The 22,202-nt window shown below is 40.1% G+C and overlaps 1 protein-coding gene across 3 annotated transcripts in view; it reads left to right on the top strand.

Moving 5' to 3' along the window:
• Window positions 1-22,202, top strand: part of LOC139449086 (IQCJ-SCHIP1 readthrough transcript protein-like) — a 282,100-nt gene that overhangs the window by 235,160 nt on the left and 24,738 nt on the right. For all 3 annotated transcript variants that reach the window (XM_071230552.1, XM_071230550.1, XM_071230551.1), the window contains exon 6: window positions 18,962-19,192. In XM_071230552.1, coding sequence (XP_071086653.1) covers window positions 18,962-19,192 — 231 coding nt within the window. The remainder of the gene's footprint in view (window positions 1-18,961; window positions 19,193-22,202) is intronic.

Here is a 22,202-nt window from a genome sequence, read left to right as displayed (position 1 = left end):
CCATGGAACATGAAGTGGAGTATTTCTCAAGTACAGAAAAAGGCAACACACTGGTGATTTACTAGGCCTGTACATACGTGAGGATAATTAAATGGTAGTGAGGTGGTTGGGAATGAAAATGTAGTGTTCCCTTATTATTAAATCATGGCCCAACCTTGGCCATGACTATTTATTCCACCTGAACCAGACAAACAAATACAGTATATGATACATAACTAAGCTAATTTTGTTTGTTCTTTAACACCACACTCAGCAATACTCCACCGATGTTATGGCGGTCTGTAATAATCGAGTCTAGACCACACAATCCAGTGATGGACATCATGAGCATCAATCTACACAATTGGGATACAATGACACGCATCAACCAAGTCAGCGATCCTGACCACCCAATTCCGTAGTCACCTCTTAAGACAAGCATGACCCCAATAATAAACAGGCTTAAGGGTGATGCTTATATAGTTTGGTAGCCCCCCACGAACTGAAACTCCTATCAGGTAAAGAAAAACAGAATTTGGATAATAATACAATAATAATAAATAAAAAATGGTGAGGATGCCATTTTTTTGTCCGCCACCTGCAGCATGCGATAGTTCCACCAATGTTCTGATTGGTTAAATTTGGTAATTATGTCATGTGACCCCAAGGTCGAGTCCATCTAAAACAGACTTATTAAAAGTCTCACCTCTTGCATTATGGGAGATTAGTTATGTTACCATAGATACCACAGTTACAAATGGGATAAGTCCGTTCAGTCCCAAGTGTCGTCACAACTCTGCCCACTCCAGTCACTATACACACAAACTTGATTGATGCATTCAATCCCATGTTTTGTACATTTCTGACTACTTTTGAATATTTAAGACCCTAGGTAGTCGTAGCATTCAGATATGTATTCACGTGAATGCCTGGCTGGGATGATTCACGACTGTGTGAATGAGTCCATCGTCATGACTAGTTCTGTCTGACATTGATCCTAGGTTAGTCAGTACGGTGTAGACTTATTGATTTTGTTTTTTAATGATATGTTTTACTTTACATCGTGTTCTTAGAACCTACAATCTCTACAGTTTGTGTCCTCGTTGAGGGTTTTCTCAGGATGTAGAAAAAGGATGAGAAAGACTCAGGTATGAATTATGTTGTCTGTTATGTTTGTGTTGAACAATTGAAATATTACTTTACTGGTAACTACTTGGAGAGTTAATAGGATTTTATGAAATTGCTTTGCCAGACTTGTGAATAATTCATAGATTTGTAAATTGGAATGGTAATCCGATACATCAATGTCAAGGTTGAAATGTCTGCTCATCTTCCTAGTTGGTGCTACTATATGAGGCATATTAAGATGTTGAGCTGTTCTGAGGTGGAATAATATTTTGGGTATCCGTTTTGTCTCGTATGGTGGATGTTGTCCAGGTATGGCTGTGACCAATAACATTATATAAGCCACTCATCCCCTTCTCAGCTCTAATATAAGCAGCCCATCCCTTCTCAGCTCTTATATAAGCCACTCATCCCCTTCTCAGCTCTAATATAAGCAGCCCATCCCATCTCAGCTCTTATATAAGCCACTCATCCCCTTCTCAGCTCTAATATAAGCACCCCATCCCCTCTCAGCTCTTATATAAGCCACTCATCCCCTTCTCAGCTCTAATGTAAGCCACTCATCCCTTTTCAGCTCTAATATAAGCCACTCATCCCCTTCTCAGCTCTTATATCAGCTGCCCATCCCTTTTCAGCTCTTATATAAGCCACTCATCCCCTTCTCAGCTCTTATATAAGCGGCTCATCCCTTTTCAGCTCTTATATAAGCCACTCATCCACTTCTCAGCTCTTATATAAGCCACTCATCCCCTTCTCAGCTCTAATATAAGCAGCCCATCCCTTATCAGCTCTTATATAAGCAGCCCATCCCTTATCAGCTCTTATAGAAGCAGCCCATCCCTTCTCAGCTCTTATATAAGCAGCCCATCCCTTATCAGCTCTTATATCAGCAGCCCATCCCTTATCAGCTCTTATATAAGCCACTCATCCCTTTTCAGCTCTCATATAAGCAGCCCATCCCCTTTTCAGCTCTAATATAAGCCACTCATCCCATCTCAGCTCTTATATAAGCCACTCATCCCCTTCTCAGCTCTTATATAAGCAGCCCATCCCTTATCAGCTCTTATATAAGGAGCCCACCCCTTATCAGCTCTTATATAAGCAGCCCATCCCTTCTCAGCTCTTATATAAGCAGCCCATCCCTACTCAGCTCTTATATAAGCAGCCCATCCCTTATCAGCTCTTATATAAGCAGCCCATCCCTTCTCAGCTCTTATATAAGCAGTTCATCCCATCCCTTCTCAGCTCTTATATAAGCAGCCCATCCCTTCTCAGCTCTTATATAAGCAGCCCATCCCTTCTCAGCTCTTATATAAGCAGCCCATCCCTTCTCAGCTCTTATATAAGCAGTTCATCCCATCCCTTCTCAGCTCTTATATAAGCAGCCCATCCCTTCTCAGCTCTTATATAAGCAGCCCATCCCTTCTCAGCTCTTATATAAGCAGCCCATCCCTTCTCAGCTCTTATATAAGCAGCCCATCCCTTCTCAGCTCTTATATAAGCAGCCCATCCCTTCTCAGCTCTTATATAAGCAGCCCATCCCTTCTCAGCTCTTATATAAGCAGTTCATCCCATCCCTTCTCAGCTCTTATATAAGCAGCCCATCCCTTCTCAGCTCTTATATAAGCAGCCCATCCCTTCTCAGCTCTTATATAAGCAGCCCATCCCTTATCAGCTCTTATATAAGCAGCCCATCCCTTCTCAGCTCTTATATAAGCAGTTCATCCCATCCCTTCTCAGCTCTTATATAAGCAGCCCATCCCTTCTCAGCTCTTATATAAGCAGCCCATCCCTTCTCAGCTCTTATATAAGCAGCCCATCCCTTATCAGCTCTTATATAAGCAGCCCATCCCTTCTCAGCTCTTATATAAGCAGTTCATCCCATCCCTTCTCAGCTCTTATATAAGCAGCCCATCCCTTCTCAGCTCTTATATAAGCAGCCCATCCCTTATCAGCTCTTATATAAGCAGCCCATCCCTTCTCAGCTCTTATATAAGCAGTTCATCCCATCCCTTCTCAGCTCTTATATAAGCAGCCCATCCCTTCTCAGCTCTTACATAAGCAGCCCATCCCTTCTCAGCTCTTATATAAGCAGCCCATCCCTTCTCAGCTCTTATATAAGCAGCCCATCCCTTCTCAGCTCTTATATAAGCAGCCCATCCCTACTCAGCTCATATAAGCAGCCCATCCCTTCTCAGCTCTTATATAAGCAGCCCATCCCTTATCAGCTCTTATATAAGCAGCCCATCCCTTCTCAGCTCTTATATAAGCAGTTCATCCCATCCCTTCTCAGCTCTTATATAAGCAGCCCATCCCTTCTCAGCTCTTATATAAGCAGCCCATCCCTTCTCAGCTCATATAAGCAGCCCATCCCTACTCAGCTCATATAAGCAGTTCATCCCTTCTCAGCTCTTATATAAGCAGCCCATCCCTTCTCAGCTCTTATATAAGCAGCCCATCCCTTCTCAGCTCTTATATAAGCAGCCCATCCCTTATCAGCTCTTATATAAGCAGCCCATCCCTTCTCAGCTCTTATATAAGCAGCCCATCCCTTCTCAGCTCATATAAGCAGCCCATCCCTTCTCAGCTCTTATATAAGCAGCCCATCCCTTCTCAGCTCTTATATAAGCAGCCCATCCCTACTCAGCTCTTATATAAGCAGCCCATCCCTACTCTGCTCTTATATAAGCAGCTCATCCCTTATCAGCTCTTATATAAGCAGCCCATCCCTTATCAGCTCTTATATAAGCAGCCCATCCCTTCTCAGCTCTTATATAAGCAGTTCATCCCTTCTCAGCTCTTATATAAGCAGCCCATCCCTTCTCAGCTCTTATATAAGCAGCCCATCCCTTCTCAGCTCTTATATAAGCAGTTCATCCCTTCTCAGCTCTTATATAAGCAGCCCATCCCTTCTCAGCTCTTATATAAGCAGCCCATCCCTTCTCAGCTCTTATATAAGCAGCCCATCCCTTCTCAGCTCTTATATAAGCAGCCCATCCCTTATCAGCTCTTATATAAGCAGCCCATCCCTTCTCAGCTCTTATATAAGCAGTTCATCCCATCCCTTCTCAGCTCTTATATAAGCAGCCCATCCCTTCTCAGCTCTTATATAAGCAGCCCATCCCTTCTCAGCTCTTATATAAGCAGCCCATCCCTTCTCAGCTCATATAAGCAGCCCATCCCTTCTCAGCTCATATAAGCAGCCCATCCCTTCTCAGCTCATATAAGCAGCCCATCCCTTCTCAGCTCTTATATAAGCAGCCCATCCCTACTCTGCTCTTATATAAGCAGCCCATCCCTTCTCAGCTCTTATATAAGCAGCCCATCCCTTCTCAGCTCTTATATAAGCAGCCCATCCCTTCTCAGCTCTTATATAAGCAGCTCATCCCTTCTCTGCTCTTATATAAGCAGCTCATCCATGATGATTGCTTGAATTGTGAATCTTCTACCGAAAGAATGCGATTGTGATCTGGGATGAGTTACTTCCCTTTATGACACGGATTGTTTGAATCTTGTTTGTTATTTATTTGCCTTGTATTTGACTAAAAGAGCCTTGATAAAAGCTGGAAAAGGCCTTGAATTTGTTGAGGTCAAAGCTGTACCGACACTGCACCCAATGTGTTGCTGCACATATATATAGGCTGAAGCCACGTTTGGACAGAAGTGGAAAAAAGATACAAGTTTTGAGTGCAAAATTGATTATCCCCCTCATAAAGACACAAGCACCTGATTAAATCCAAGACCCAGACACATATATTTCTTAGGTTTCATCTAAACTGACTTGCTCGTTTATCAGTTATGAGTGTAATTTTGAGTTAGATGCCTCAAATCCTAACAACGCATATATCTGCCGTAAAGTGTTGCCCTTGTGATGCTCATGGACAAGAATTTGCAACCATTTCATAATCGCAAATCTCTTATACATTTACTAGTTACTTTCTGAAAAGTTGAGAAATTTCTGAAGAAATAATAAATTCTTGAAGAGCAATTATCCCAACATAGATGCTTTCCTGAGTGGTATCTGCCTGAAAGAGTTCCATCCCTTTGTTGTGCGAGCCTCCGCATGTGTTGGATTGAAACTTGACAATCACTCCGAGAATGGTATGGTCTTTGGTTTGTCATAAATATGCTCATGGCTTAATAAATTGTGCTCATGGGTTTCACATGGGTCGGGTAGCCAAGTGGTTAAAGCACTTGCTCGTCACGCTGAAGACCTTGGTTCGATTCCCGACATGGGTACAATGTGTGAAGCCCATTTCTTGTGTCCACTGCCGTGATATTGCTGGAATATTGCTAAAAGCAGCGTAAAACCATACTCACCCACCCATATTGTTGTCACAGATTTTTTAGTGGTAATGATTAAATAAGCTGTGTGAAGTTTTTTATTATTTTTGTAATATGTATTTTTTACATTTTTATTGACATATGTATTTCTCACTCACTCACTCACTCACTCACTCACTCACTCACTCACCCACCCACCCACCCACCCACCCACCCACCCACTCACTCACCCACCTAGCCAAAACCCACCCACATTAGGGGCGGTCGGGTAGCCTAGTGGTTAAAGCATTCGCTCGTCACGCTGAAGACCCGGGTTCGAATCCCGACATGGGTACAATGTGTGAAGCTCATTTCTGGTGTCCACCGCCCTGATATTGCTGGAATATTGTTAAAAGCGGCGTAAAACCAAACTCACTCACTCACCCACCCACTTTCTCTCTCATTCACTCACTCACCCAACCCCAAACTCACTCACTCACTGAGAATTCCCGACTTGCGGCATTTCACATGACGCCAATTTTGCCACTTCAGCATGAAATAGGAGCTCCATTTTGTCCACTTGACAGAGTTGCCAGTATTTACCGGTAGTTAGAAGGATGAGTTGTGGACTTGTCAACAGGGGGGCACTGATATTGCACGACTGAAAGCATCGTTGTCAGTGCTAGTGAAGTTAATGAAGTGTGGTCTATAGTGTGATTTTTTGTGGAAATTCTTGAAAAAAGGTTTCCCTGTCGATGAATGGCTTGGAGGTATTGTTAGAAATCTAGAGCAGTTTTGCTGAGGATTGATTAGCCATATAATGGGATTACAGAACTTGGGGCAATTTTCATATTTCATTAATAATGGATGATATAACTAGTTGGGTTGACTTGATCTTGAACCTGTGGAGGATTTACAGGACAGAGTTGGACTCTTTCCCCCGAGGGAGGAGGCATTTTTTATTGGAATGTTGAATTCTTGAAGCTTTATATTCTCAGAGTGGTGACTGAATTCTTTTAATAAAAGTTGAATTCAAGATCATTTCACTTACTGTATTCGACGTATTAAGCGCCCAGGGCGCTCTCAAAATTAGAAATAGGGGGCTCTTATTAGAATATTATTTTGGTGGAAAAAACAGTTGAAAGATAAATTTCGTGGTTTATGCTGACGGCCTGACTGTTTATATACAACAGATATATTTTTCAAGAATTTAATTGCCCATAATTAAGGGTGCATATAACACACGAGTGCGTATTATACACGAATAAATAAGTCTTGTGTACATTAATCAATCGGAAGGGGTGCTAATTGGGATTGTTCACTTGCCAATATATTAGCAAATATCGCCGTGGGCGCTTATTAGAGCGGGGCGCGTATTACGTTGAATACGGTATACACAACAATGGGAACTTGCAAGTATGTGTATGGCTGCTTGTATTAACCTAGCTCACTGAGATACCATGCCTCAATTTAACATGAATACCCCACTTAGACACAGGGTAATGATTCCAAGCTGACCAGTCCTTGTTTTAGCCCTAAATGCGAGTGCCAGGCAGGGTAACAACAAGTACCATACGATGCGGCCGGGGATCAACCTCTGACATTACTAATGATGAGTGTTATGATCGAAAAGCGACAGTTGCAATATTTATAACAGTGGAAAGTTGAAATTTTCAATTGCAAAAATGAATTCTGAAAGGGGACAGGTTAAATTTTCAGTCGTAAAAGTTCATTTTGATATTTTTTTTTTTTCCCCTTGTTTTAAATCAAATCATTATTTAATCTTGTCTACTTTTGTGTTGGGGAAATAGTAGATTTATGCCATTTTATATGATTTTTCACAACATTTTTTTTACAGTTTTTATTGCTGGTTATAGCTCTATAAATTCTTCTATTGTCTTGGTGATAGGAAAAACAGTGCCATAAATTGAAATGAAAATGATTAAATAAATTGCTTTGAGAGTATTATTACAACTGAAAGTGTACGAGTCACTCTCGTGTGAGGCTTCTGCCACAGGCCGTGTGATTGATACCACAGGGTCGTGTGAGTGACGCCACGGGGTCGTGTGATTGATGGCCAGATGGGAATCGTGTTTATTTCCACAGTCAGACGGTCACTGTCGAATAGTAAATTGTATTTACTGCTGGTTCCATTTGTCTGAAAGTCTGTTGGTAAATGGAGTGTTTACCGTGTGTTGATGGGGCAGGGTTTTAAGTGGCTCTGTAGATCACTGTCACATGGCTGCGGCTGGATGGAGAGGTGGAGTATATTTTAGGAAAATATCTGTAAATGACGATGGTTCCTTGGTAAAGGTAATCAAATCAGCACATTTATCAGTTCAAGTTTAATGCTTGATTTGAAAACTGTGTAGTTATGATGCCCCAAATGTGTAGTGTGTAGAATGGAAATAAATATGTCTGTCGTGTTCTCTATGGACCAGAAATTGTATACAAGTTGATGATTCCTTCGTAAAATTTATTAAATCAGCTGATTTATTATTTCTAATTAAAAGAAGTAAAAGACTGATTCATATAGTATTAAGTGTTGTCTTTGAATACTTCTGAAGTTCCAACAGATAGTCTTTCTTAAAGGAAAGTTTTTGATCATGAAAATATTCTGTATGGATTGGATAAATATATTGAGTGAGTGAGTGAGTATGGTTTTACGCCGCTTTTAGCTATATTCCAGCAATATCACGGCGGGGGACACCAGAAATGGGCTTCACACATTGTACCCATGTCGGGAATCGAACCCGGGTCTTCGGCGTGACAAGTGAACGGTTTAATCACGAGGCTACCCGACCACCCCATAAATATATTGAAAATGAAGGGATGTTTTGGTTGCATTAAAGTATGTCACTGGATGTCTTTGGGGAAAAATGAGTTGTGGGTAAAAACACAGTTTGTCTTATCCTCTTTTTTTTTAAATATTTGGTTCCAGAAAATAGTTGTAACCAATCATTTCAGCTCCTGTTTTAGCCCCTAAAAAAATAACTGCTCAATGGAGCTGGCTGTTCTGAACAAGAGGTGTGGGCCTAAACACATTGTTTGGTTTTCTGAGAAATGAATAGTATTTTTGGAAGCAGTGAGGGATATTCTGTCTCCAACAACCATTCCAGGTCCCTCCGCTAGAATATTGAACGATTGCTTTCAAAGTCTGTTAATGGTGTTGCACTGTTATTTACCATAGTGGGCTGAATCGATGCTCTCTCAATACTGGATAGAGCGTCTGTCCAGAGAGTGGCAGGTTAGTCGGTTGATCCTCGGGCCTCGTAATACCAAAGACGGTAATACCAAAGACGGTAATACCAAAGACGGTAATACCAAAGTACCAAAATATGGTACTTGTTGTTACCCTGCCTGACGGTCGCATTATGGGGGTAAAACAAGGACTGGTCGGCTTGGTGTCCAAGTGGGGTCCATGTTGAACTGCAGCATGGTATCTCAGTGGGATAGAACTATAAAACTGTCATTATTTTGGATTGACACAAGCAGAGGCAGTCACACACATGCATATGTATGCATGTCGCTATATAAGTAGAATAATCTTCAACATAACATTGAACCCCATTTCACTTCGCCTCACCTCGCCTCACCTCTGCTGACCTCACCTCGCCTCACCTTACCTCACCTATGAATTACTGGTTTATATTATCCATATGTGATGTCTCCTTACAATAGGTCTTCAGCAACCCAGGCTTGCCGTAAAAGGTGACTATGCTTGTCATAAGAGGCGACTAACGGGATCGGGTGGTCAGGCTCGCTGACTTGGTTGATGCATGTCATCGATCCCAATTGCGTGGATTGCTGAAGACTTGTTCTACCCCGGATCTTCATAGGTCGAACTCTTATAATCATAATACTCAAAAGAATAAATGCTGTGACCTGAATGGAATGATAGTTTTGTATCCAAACTATTATCTTTGATAAAAAACAGATAAAAAGTTGGGAACGCAGACAAAGTTATGAAATAAAGACTGATTATAGTGGCTGAATCAATTCCTGGTATTATTAGGGAACGTGTTATTGTGGAAAAGTATGATAAAGAAGTATCAAGTTTGAGGTATAGATTCCCAAAACTTATTAGATTGAGAACATGTGTCATACAGCGTCTGAACATTAATAAGTGTTGCTATGATACAGTTCCATTTTGTCTAAAGCAACGTCACAAATGTATTTCCAGTTTCTTGCAATTGTTACCGGAGGACAGTTATGTAATTGAGTCTGTCGTGCCTGGTGTGTGACGTGGGGGAATATCATCACCAAGATTCTTGTCTACTATAGGAAATTAGCTGATGGTAAATTGTCTGTGCCTGTCGGGGTCTATGTATGTTGACATGTCTGTTTTCAGTGTTGAGATCATTTAAGCAATGTTTTAAGACGAGGAGCTGTTCTTTGGAAAACACTTGTTTTTAGAAATTTGTTGATTGAACATTTCCTGTCTGGAGAAAGTACAGTCCAATGTCATACGATAACCTCAGCAAGTATTCCTGTGTTATCTCTGCATGCTTGGTGATAATATCGCTGATTTTAAGTCTTTGGAAAACAATCTTTTCTAGAGGCACACAGTATTACCCGTACACTTGAAAACCATGATTTGAATACTGATGAATATGTATCACAATATATTTGGAAATACCAGTAGAAGTTTTTCAAAATCATGCACATTTTCATCTTGTTGGCAAAGTTCAGCAACCCCTCTGCTAGCTGTAAGAGGCGGGGTCACGGGTGACCCAGGCGTCTAAGGTGCCGCGATTCACTGTGCAGAGTTGTGTCCTTTGGGCATGCCAGAAACCTATGATTGTGGGTTGGAATCCTGATTCTCCCCGATTATGTTTCTAGGTTTGTCAGCACCATACCCGTGCTTGTTGGTTTCACCGAAGTGGTAAACGTCTGAGACCTGCATCACTTCGGGTTTTCCTCCCACATTAAGCTGACACGCTGCGATATAACTGAAATACTGTTAAAAGTGGCGTTAAACCCAACTCACTCACTCACTCACTCACTCACTCACTCACTCACTCACTGTTAGAGGTGACTAACGGGATCATGTTTTCAGAGGCTTGGTGACTTGGCTGATGCATGTTTTCATATCCCAGTTCAGAAGATCAATGCTCATGATGTCAATAATAATAATAATACAGATTACATTAGTTTGCTGAACTATTGCAGAGTTTGCCATTAACCAAAAACCAAACAAAAAATTCTGATGCTTGAGATCCCTCCCTTATGATGGCCAGTGTCTCTATACAGGATGTTTGTCTTTAGGTACTGTGGATGAAATGGGGGGCGGTCAGGTAGCCTAGTGGTTAAAGCGTTAGCTCGTCATGCCGAAGACCCGGGTTCGATTCTCGACATGGGTACAATGTGTGAAGCCCATTTCTGGTGTCCTCCGCCGTGATATTGCTGGAATATTGCTAAAAGCGGCGTAAAACCATACTCACTCACTCACTGACTGGATGTAATGGTCTTTGGCTTCAAGAGTGTCCTCGTTCTTGTCTACCTTACATTAGCCTTCTGTCGACCTTACATTAGCCTTCTGTCTACCTTACATTAGCCTTCTGTCTACCTTACATTAGCCTTCTGTCTACCTTACATTAGCCTTCTGTCTAGCTTACATTAGCCTTCTGGGTGATGTATGAGGGGAATACTTGTTTATCGTTAATTAGGACTTTGTCTTTTTTACAGAAGGATACCTTAACCATACTGTTTGCCCCCATGGTATCAGTTGCGAGACTGAGTTTTGTAGATCCTTTCAGTTGACAGGGATTGGGCTTAAGATGAAAAACTGTGATAAATGAGAATAGGTTGTGTTGTGAAGGTCGGTGGCTGTGGTAGAGGCGGAATCGTAGGTTGAGTTACGTTGTCAGGACATGTGTACCTGGTTATCTGAGGGTGTAGCTCGTTAACAGGTGTGCAGAGCAGGTGACAGTGATGACAGACAATGACAGAAAGTGGACGTGATGTGGAAGATTTAAATCTGGATTTCTCAGTACGAGAATTTACAATTCAGGATGGCTGGTTGGAGCATGCTTGTGGCCCGGTAGGTGTTGATGATGATGTTGATGATGTTGATGATGTTGATGATGCTGATGATGTTGTTGATGTTGATGATGTTGATGATGCTGATGATGTTGATGATGCTGATGATGTTGATGTTGATGATGATGATGATGATGATGATGTTATAGTTAATGATGTTTATGATGTTAATGATGATATCGTAGATGATGAAGATGATGATTCAGTTATGGATGTTAGTCATGTACAAAATTCCCAATTTCCCCATTGTTTTAACATTACAAGGGAATTTTATCTTTACCCAGACTAGTTAAGTTTTTCAGATTAGTTCTAGCCCTGTAACACACTTGAATCTTGTACACAAGAGCATAAAAGTGTTGGTCATGATGATCATGTGCCATCATCATCATCATGAAAATATTATGCTTACGAAATACCTTCAAAATACCCAAATTTATTTAATTTCTCTTAGAATTATTTGGCATTCAATTTATTAAATAAAAAGACAGGTAGTAAAGTTATTAGTTCAGTTATGAATGTTGCAGTGTCTGAATTGTTTCCATATGGATTTAATATGTCTTCCCTCTTGATGAATGGTATAGGAGTCATGTAATAGAAATATCTCAGTAATCGGAAGCTGGCCAATGGCTTCCTTCCTAATAACTCCCACTTACTTTAACCCTTTGAGGCAGGAAAGTATTTTGACTTTTTAACCCATATACAGTCAAGTCTCGTTAATCCGACACTCGTTAATCCGACAATCGACTTTATCCGACACTAATGATGGGAAACGATTAAATCAGTGCTATTTAGACCCGTTAATCCGACTCCGACACACCTAATTTGCAACAAATTACTGAAATCACTCCTTAATCAGCCTCGTTAATCCGATACAGTGATCAGCGTACTCCGTGGTCATCTGCCCGCGAGTATACAGCCCCGTGTTTTGATGCGAGACTTGACTGTATTCACAAAATAGATAGTGTTTGGAAATGTTTCCAATATTTAGACCTAGTGGCAGATTAACATGTAGTCTCTGAAATGAAGATATTTGAATTGTCTTTTAATTGAAAGGAGTCCAGACTAAACGAGTCTAAAGAGCTGAGATTTATCTGGGCTTGCCAAGCTTTTATAGACTTGCATGGGCTTTTTATATATATTATTTCTGGGTCTATATAAAAGACAAGGTGAGAGAATGAATAGGGTTTTATGTTCTCCAGTCAGATCATGGTAGGGGACACCAATACGCTTCGCACATTGTAAGGAATCAAACCTGGACTTAAGTTGGACAAGGCAACCACCAGGCTGCCCCACCACCGTGCAACATTTAGATATACATGTTCTGTCAACAAGCAATAGGTACCCATGATGGCAATCTGTATAATCAGATAAAGTGTTAAATCTAAATTGTGTCATATTCTGTGATCGAGTTTTAATTTTACAGTTTTTCTTGTAAATTTGAACATAAACAATTTTTGTTTCTATACTCTTCAGTAAATTGCACACTTTGTTCAATAACAATATGGATACAAAATGTGATTGGCATGCAATTGATTACATGTAGATATGTAGAGTTAAACTGAATCAATGTTTGAGCAGCAGGAAGTTTACAAGGAGGGTGGGAGTTATGATATTACATATCATAAACCTAACTTTAGTGTCGTGATACGTGTGAGATTGTCGTCGTCAGTATGTGACAACTGACATGTATACCAGCATCTAGACCCTATCCCTGTCACCATGAAGCCATTCCAGGTATTGTAAGACGTTTTTTAAACCCTGTATCATTGTACAGTACTTCCATGACCTTGTAGAATCATCCTGACAAAACCTGCAGCTAGTCCAGACTGGTGTTTTACCCAGTGCTCTAGCATTGCGTCTAACTATACGTCAAACCATGTATGGATTACATGTAACAGTGTAACTAATAAAACCATATATTTAGAGAATATACAAGCTAGAATTCCTCTGTCTCTCATTATGTCTTGTGGGACAGATATAATTAGTAATTCAGAGTAGCAAGTTAATTTTCTATTTATATAAGAAATCCTTGACATTCACCATGTTAGCTGTACAGAGTTGAGACCAATAGCTTGGCCTTGTGATGGACAATAGCGTGGCCTTGTGATGGCCAACAGCTGGGCCTTGTGATGGGTTTGAATGCTTGATTCACTACAACAGTAAGCTGTACAGAGTTGAGATCAATAGCTGGGCCTTGTGATGGACAATAGCATGGCCTTGTGATGGCCAACAGCTGGGCCTTGTGATGGGTTTGAATGCTTGATTCACTACAACAGTAAGCTGTACAGAGTTGAGATCAATAGCTGGGCCTTGTGATGGACAATAGCATGGCCTTGTGATGGCCAATAGCTGGGCCTTGTGATGGGTTTGAATGCTTGATTCACTACAACAGTAAGCTGTACAGAGTTGAGACCAATAGCTTGGCCTTGTGATGGACAATAGTGTGGCCTTGTGATGGCCAATAGCTTGGCCTTGTGATGGACAATAGCTGGGCCTTGTGATGGACAATAGCTGGGCCTTGTGAAGGGTTTGAATGCTTGATTCACCACAACAGTTAGCTGTAAAGACTGGAGGCCAATAGCTTGGTCTTGTGATGGCCAGTAGCTGGGCCTTGTGACACACAGTGATATATTCTGCTCACTCCAATTTGTTCTGCTTGACATTCTTCGACCAGTTCTACAGATTCAGGTTTTTTGGTGAAAATGAAAAAACTCCATCTATATCTTCTAGTATTGATACACAGAATCCCTTACAGTTGCCATGGTTACTTAAGGGGATACAGGTGTAATATTGTGTTCCTTGAATCGGTAATGAAGGTCATAAATATTCAAATCAACAAGTATTACCCAGAGGGAATATTTGAACTGAAATATTCATTCGAGGTTTGTTGGCCATCTAAATAGAATTAGTTACAAATGTAGTTTCCAAGTTTGTCAGTGAATATTTACATACTGGCTACAGAGCCAGGATGAGGGAGAGTCTTGGGGTCTTAATTTGACATTCAGGTGCTTGTCGAAAAATACCGATTGCTGGGTTTCTCTGAATTTGATTTTATATGCAGTTGCCATGATCTGCATAAGGAGTAAGTTTTTACAAATACTTGGACTAAACGTTTTTTTAAAACTAGAAATACAAATTACAAATACACACGCCTTACTTGGAGAGTCTGGATTTGAAGCCCAAACAAGCTTTACTAAGAACGTGTAATTCCAAATATAATATATGTTATATGTGCCCACTTCTGAAAGGCAATGTCTAAACATAGCTTTTGGTCATGGGAGCAATTCGCTGTGCAGAGTTGCGTCCCTTGGGCAAGCCAGAAACCTATGATTGTGGGTTCGAATCCCGGTTCACCCCGATTATGTTTCTAGGTTTCTCAGCACCATACCCGTGCTCGTGGGTTTCACCAAAGTGGTAAACGTCTGAGACCTGCATCACTTCGGGCTTTCCTCCCACATTAAGCTGACACGCCGTGATATAACTGGAATACTGTTAAAAGCGGCGTTAAACCAAACTCACTCACTCACTCACTACTCTCATTTGTACTGAAGGCATCTTTGTGCTGGCAGAATTAGTGTTTGGAAACGTGTCAAATATTTGAGTTGGATGTGTAAATATTTGAAAATCAGTCTGCTTCATATTTCTGCATGAGTTATTGGTTTTAGCCTCATAAAGTGACACATGACATTTGTTCAGTGTTTAGTCCAGAGGATATATGCAGTACTTGGTTCTTGGGAGGCAGTCATATTCCTGCTTTGTACACAAGGCAGGCGTTTTAACAATGGGCCATATTCTGTTAATGACTTACATTGGGACTGTTGATAAACAGTAGCCATGGACTGTTTGAAGGGGAGACTGTGCTCTAATTTACTGTTCTAACAGATTGATTTGGATCATAATTATGTGAATATGGATATGACTGATTGTGGTGCTCTCACTCACTCACTCACTCACTCACTCACTCACTCACTCTAAGACTAAAGGTTTATGTACCTGTCCTCTAGTCCAAAGACTTGTTTGCTTAAATCTAGTCATGCGACCATCTTGGAAATATGTTACCTTAACTATATTGTATTCTTTGGAACTTTTGAATTTTTTCGATTGTAATCAGTATTAGAGTAAACTGTCAAGACTGTCTACATACTTTGCATCTGTGAAGATATTCAAGTGTGGCTGTCGAGATCACTTTCAGAGCAAAAAACCTTCATTTACTTCACATTGACCACAATTGTGTCCCGAATCAATATACTGTGACGCAAGTTTGACACTTGAAAAGCACGAGTATTGACTGTAGAACATGTCCCCTGTCTTGCAGCCAGTGAGGGTCTACACTGATGAGGTCGTTCACAAGTAGGGGCTTCCAGGGTCCGCCATCTTTGACTTGTTGGATTGCTTCCTGTCAAAGTGTCGACACAGCCACCATGTGCTTGGACAAGCAATTTGCTTCTAATGGCAGCACACTGTACATTTTGTAACTTCAACTTTTTTATATGTCAGCGAAGTTGGATAGAGATCATCAAACCCAGGGGCTTTCATAGATTTTTTAGCCAATCTAGCGTGTACACATTGGACTCGGAGGGAAATGTTATTAGACGATCTTCTGTGACGATGGAAGCTGTCTGAAGGGAGTGGCGATAGTTTTCCGAAGCGACTTTTGGGCCTTTTTCCTCGATTGTAAAGGGGGAGATTAAATGGGGACTTGATGGTTGGGTATTGTGCCTTCCTGAGTGCATGGATGCGTTGTGACTCAGCAGACTCAGATGTGATGGGGGAGTCGAAGTTTGACGTAATCTTAAAATAGATGACTTGTACCTTGGGAAAAGTGATAAGTCAATTATGGGGCATTGCACTTTGTATTAACCAATCAGTGGGCATGGAGTGGAACATTTCGTTTGTCGTGGAGAGTGCTTGAGGTTGACAGTGGGTAATCATCCAGATAGTGTATGGTAGAGTGAGTAAATAAAGATTAACAGTCTTCTAGCAATATTCCCCACATTTCTAAGTGGGGGACACTAAGAATGGGGTACACATTTTGAACTTAATCAAACCTGGGTTGACAGAAGGAGTTTAATGCTAAGCTACCTAGACCAACCTTTTATGTAGAATATTGGCTTTATATATATAAATGTGCAGAAGTTTGAGTATTTTTTCAAGCTCATTAAAATCAGATCTTAGTTCTCGCTATCGCTAAACAAAGATCTGAGGACATCCCATTACGGGTCACGTCAGAACGACCTTTCATCCGACCAATCAAAGTGTCGCTTACCAAATCATGAAAGTGACAGTCGGAATGTGTTTTCTAATCAGCAACCTCGAAAACGTTAAAACAGAGTATTACGAACAACAGTTACGGCCCATACGACTGATTCCTTCAAAATTATCGTCTATCTCTCGCTTCCGTGGGATAAACATTTGAACGGAGGAGGCGTTGCACAGTACGTGGGAAGGACTGCCATACAATCGCAACCATTTATTAGACATTCCGGAATGTTCGTTTGCTCAGTTTTCAAAATTTTAATCGAGAACTGTGTCAACATATTTTTCAAGCGTTGTCTGAAATGGAAGTCGCCAGGTTGAAACGAGTGCCGTAAAGCTCGTGAAAGCTACTTTCTCATTGGCTGATATCGACATCTTGTTATTCATTTCAGTGGTCGGTCAAAGTTCGCGAAAGGTCATTCTGACGTGACCCGTAATGGGATGTCCTCAGATCTTTGTTTAGCGGAAGCGAGAACTTAGATCTGATTTTAATGAGATTGAGTTTGTATTTTTACAGTTTTATTTTCATTTGCGTTTTATTTGCTGTTGGACAAAGCAAATATTTAAAAAAAAATGCCCAGTGTGTTGAGAGAATCTCAGAGTTTTTAACTTATTGCTCCTCTGGAAGCCAGTTTTGGATGATAAAATAGGTTAGCTTTGGTGAAATGTCTGTCCTTATACATTATAAATGTGATGCCGCTCAAACACTGCAAGCAACCTGTCTATGTAAGAAAGGCTGTATTGCAGGTGATGACAATGCTGAGCTGTATGTGGAGAAGATATCACTCTGCTGTCACCACAATCATGTCATTGAATGCTGTCATTCTTGAACTTCCTAAAAAATCCAAAGGAAGATAATCATTTATATATGAATCACTGTTAGAATATGTGAAATCTTGCACTTTTAATCTGGAGATATTCATGAATGGAATGTGTATTAGGGATGGAGACTGGACAGTTATCAGACCCAAAGTTTTCTGTCTGAGGTGGCCCCAAAGCAATAAAATGTTCAGAATAATGTTTTAAAGATGATGTTATTTGTTTCAAGTTGCCGGACTGTCCTTGACCTTGGTAGATAACAGGAACTGGTGTGGAGCCATCTTGATTATTTCACTGAGGTCATAATTAATTGCATTGTCTGCATGTGGGATCATAAGATCTTAGTTTCAGATAGTTGCAATCTTAGTAATCAATTCAAACGTGTCACTAATTAGACAACTAATTAGAATAGTCAGAATCTTAAGGCAGCTTCACACAGGCAACATAAATTTGCAAACACAGATTTCAAACTTTCAACAGGACAGAATTGGGTTGTTGCTTCCTCTTCTCTCAAATTCCGACCCCATTTTGTAGCAGACGCAGGTTGATATCATGTGATGTGTACGCAGTTTCTGATAGGTTGTAATTAACTAACGTAGTTTCGACAACGATTCATTAAATCAAATCTGAGTCTCAATATGCTAAAATGTTGGCCAAAATATTGATGAGAATAGAGGCTGGTTCTGTGTCTCACCAGTTTGTCAAATCTCACAAACTGGTTTAGAAACGATTTTCACAATTTTCACACACACAAACTTATGTCTGAAAACACATCAGCCAATACATGTTGTGCTGTGAAGCTTACTTAAGTAACGGTTGATTTGTGATAGAAATACTGCAAATGACAATACTATGGGAAGTAATTGGGGGATATATAGATTTATCTGTACAATTGAAATGTTCCCATTGTGACCTTGACATTGACAAATCAATATTTGTGTATTGAACAAAAAAGTTTGGAGGATATTTTTATGAAATTTGGTGCTCAGCCTTTACTACAGTGTCCCCGAAAATATTCAGGATCTTTACTCTTTTTGTTCAGTAAATATGTACATTTCCTCATGTGGACCTAATGAGGTCACTGTTGTTTCTGAATATTTTCTTCTATTGCCATTTACATTTCAGTGCAGAAGCAATGGAGGCTGATATTTGTAATGTTTTTTTCCCCATGAATTTTTAAAGCATGTCAATTTAGTACAGCAGTTGTACAAATATCCATTTTATCCAGAAGTGGTTCTATGTTATTTCTTCTGGGCCAATTATATTGTGGATTGAAAAATCCTTTTCTGTCTTTGAAATGAAAATGACTGGTTCATGAGAGAGTCCGAAAAAGCATCAAGTGTGATGTGATTAATAAAACTTTATTGATTAGTCGTCACAAAAATGTTTATTCTTGTTATTTTGTTAACATGATTTTGTTAACCGTTCCCAGTTAATTTTGTTTCTGAAATCTCAAATCTGCGTTGTTGTTTTTCAGACCCGCCTCAATGATCGCGAGGAAATCCGTAGGAAGCTGGCAATGGGCACTGATGAAGAATACTATTATAATGAAAGGACTTTCAAAAAGCCCAACTTACAAACCCGGTTACAGAGTGGTATGAACTTACAGATATGTTTCATGAATGAGGCAGTGGGGGAGCCTCAAGATTCAGGGGAGGCAACTGTGGAGAAGAACAGTAGCATACCACAAGTGAAAAATGCACAAGAGGTAAGTTGAGAAAATGTTTTTTAAGGTGGTAATCAGTGTCATCTGTGAGAGAGGTTTTGTTTGTTAATGACAATATCAGGGATGGAGTCTGCTGTATAGGTACTGATGATTTCATTGCCAGATCACCCCCGTGGTTTTAACAACGCGTGTGGTCTGACGTTGATTAATGAATACTTTGCATACTCCTATATGCAAGAGGCCGACGTATGGTTCTTAGTAGGAAGTGACAACTTGGAGATGATGGCTTACGGTATATACAGTTTTACTTTATACATGTAGATATATACATACAAAAGACACTATGTGCCAGGTCAGCACATAGTGGTAGTGGTTGTTGTCTAGGTGCCCCGGAGCACCCAGCCTAACCCTAGCTAGGCTAAGGGTAAGACCTTTCTTCTCTCCTTCCTCTCAATCTCTCTGGACCAAGGCTTATATAGCCAAGGTCACTTGACATTTAGTAAATAATAAATATAAATATAAACAGTAATTCATCAGTGACATACTTGCACATCTCGTTCAGGATGGCAGACAGTCGATGTACACAAAAATGGGGATTAACAATTAGGATAAGCATCTTATAAATAACAGCAATTAAGTGTTTCAAGGCATATAGATGTCATGGCTCCAGGGTAATGAGCCTTTGCAATTAAATGTTCTTCAGATGGGTGTCGTAAATCAGTCGCGATGACAGTTTTGTGGTTGGAGCGTGTCTGCCCGGAGAGCAGACGGTAGCAGTTTGATCCCAGGCTGTGCCATCCCAAACGATGTTAAATGATGGTACTTGTTGTTACCTGATTCCTGGTGCTCGGCAGTAGGGGGTAAAATAGAACTGATCAGCTCGGAGTCCGAATACTGTTGCTAGTTGGTAAAAAGAGGTCTTGAAATCGAGATGGGGACGTCACTTGAAGCTATGGTTGCGATTGGGTAAATGAGTATTTATCATAATGAACGAGACATTCCCTGCTAAGTTGGTAAAAAGAGGTCTTGAAATAGAGATGGTGACGTAAATTAAAGCTATCGTTATGTTTGGGTACGTGGGTATTTATCATAATGAACGAGAGACATTCCCTGCTAAGTTGGTAAAAAGAGGTCTTGAAATAGAGATGGGGACGTCACTTTGAAGCTATGATTGTGAATGGGTACCTGGGGACGTACTCCACTGGAAAATAGAAAAAGGATTATGCAAACTTGCTTGAGTTCTGATTGGCCATTGAAATGCACTCAAGACTTGCATGCATTCCAGGCAAGCTTCATCTTCTTCAGAAAAAGTCCTGGAAGATGTACGAGTATGGATTTGTGGCTGTTGTTCGCCATCTTCCAGAAGTAGAGCTGATCGAGGCTCCCATGGGACCTACCAGTTGACAACTACAAAAATAGACAATCGAACATGTCCGCGATTTATTTGATTTCAATTCATCGTAAATCTTAGTTCAAAGAGTTGAGCGATTACGTTGGAATTAATTCTCGGCAGAAAATGAGTCATTCCTTTGCTGTCATTAATGGTGATTAAAAGCTATTCCGAGGGTGGTTCTGGCCCGTTAATCAAATTGTAACTTATTCACTTACTGCAGACGTGAATGTGTATATCTGGTAATGAATGCAGGGGAACTGAAGGTGTATCTTGACTTCCAGACCAGCAAATTGAATTATTTTGGACAAGTATTGAGTATACTTGCTTCCAGATCTCCTATGGGAAAGACTGATTGATGCTTTTATGCCTGTCCCTGAAATTCTGTTCTGTATAAATATTGAGAATTACTTTGCCCAAAACCCAGAGGAGATTATTAAGTTTAGGAATATTGGAAAGTTTCAAGATATAACCAATATTTTTCAGTTTATTTTTACAGAGCTGCAATTCTAAGGAATAAATGATTCTGACTTAGTTTATGATATTCCACAGTTACAAAGAATCCTTGATTCTGATTGGTCAATTTGTTGAATGTTATCTAATGGCAGTGCCAAGCAAATTGACCATGCTGAGTTTATGCTGCACTTCTAATACCTTACTGTGTTAATCAAGCATTGTTTGATTAATGTGTTGTGGTCAAATTCTGACCAAACCTTAATCATCCACATTATGACTTCAGTTCCAGCACTATACAAAGTTGAGTAATATATTTCCCTCATATTACTTGCAGTATTATTTGAGCTACGGGTAAACAATTATACTAATAATCATCAGTACATATTTAGATTTTTGTCTGCAATTTCATATTTATTTTTTATTGTTCATCAACACTGCAATCAGCCATTTTCCAGCTGGATCACACTGGTCTGTAAAAATCGAGTCTGGGCCAGATAATCCAGTGATTTGACATCAAGACTGTGAATCCATATCTTGTGGCACACGATGACATGTGATCAGCCAAGTCACGGAGCCTGACCACTCTTTCTGTTTAGTTGACTCTTATGACAAGCATGTATCGTTACTCAGATTCCACATGGCTGAAACTCAAGAAAATAAAGAATTTACTTCTTAAAACAAGAAAATTGTGAAAAAAATTCTTCTTTTTTTTTCATTTTTTTTTTAAAGATTAAAAATCATTGATTGAATGTAGTTGTTTCCCTTTTACTCACACACTCACTCACTCATGATTTATGCAGAGAATGCTTGTATATCAGTGCTGATAGCAACATTTGTTAAAATTGTAAAATGTTGGCTCTACATGCAGGTGAGCTACATTGCCATAGTTCTTTTTGTTGGAGTGTTGGGGACTAATCGTTATTTACCATAACTCATTTCAAATAATATAGCAGTTCTTTTGATTTTATGAAACTAACACAATTTGTTAAGAAGCATTCTGCATTCACAAAAAATTGAAGCCTCATTTGTTCGAATTGCATTTAAATTACAATTCTGAAAACTTTTTATTGCGAACATGACCTTTCGGTGAGAGAAATGTTCTGTTTAGGGTATTTTGACATGTCTAAACTGTGTGACTCCAACGAAGCAAGTTGTCAGGTTAGTTCAGTGATTATGTGCAAAAGCTGTCAATAATATTTAAGCATT

This window comes from Haliotis cracherodii, unplaced genomic scaffold (assembly GCF_022045235.1).
Source record: "Haliotis cracherodii isolate W230 unplaced genomic scaffold, xgHalCrac1.p SCAF_7, whole genome shotgun sequence".
Classification (NCBI taxonomy): Eukaryota; Metazoa; Mollusca; class Gastropoda; order Lepetellida; family Haliotidae; genus Haliotis; species Haliotis cracherodii.
This window is presented reverse-complemented; position numbering and strand designations above follow the sequence as displayed.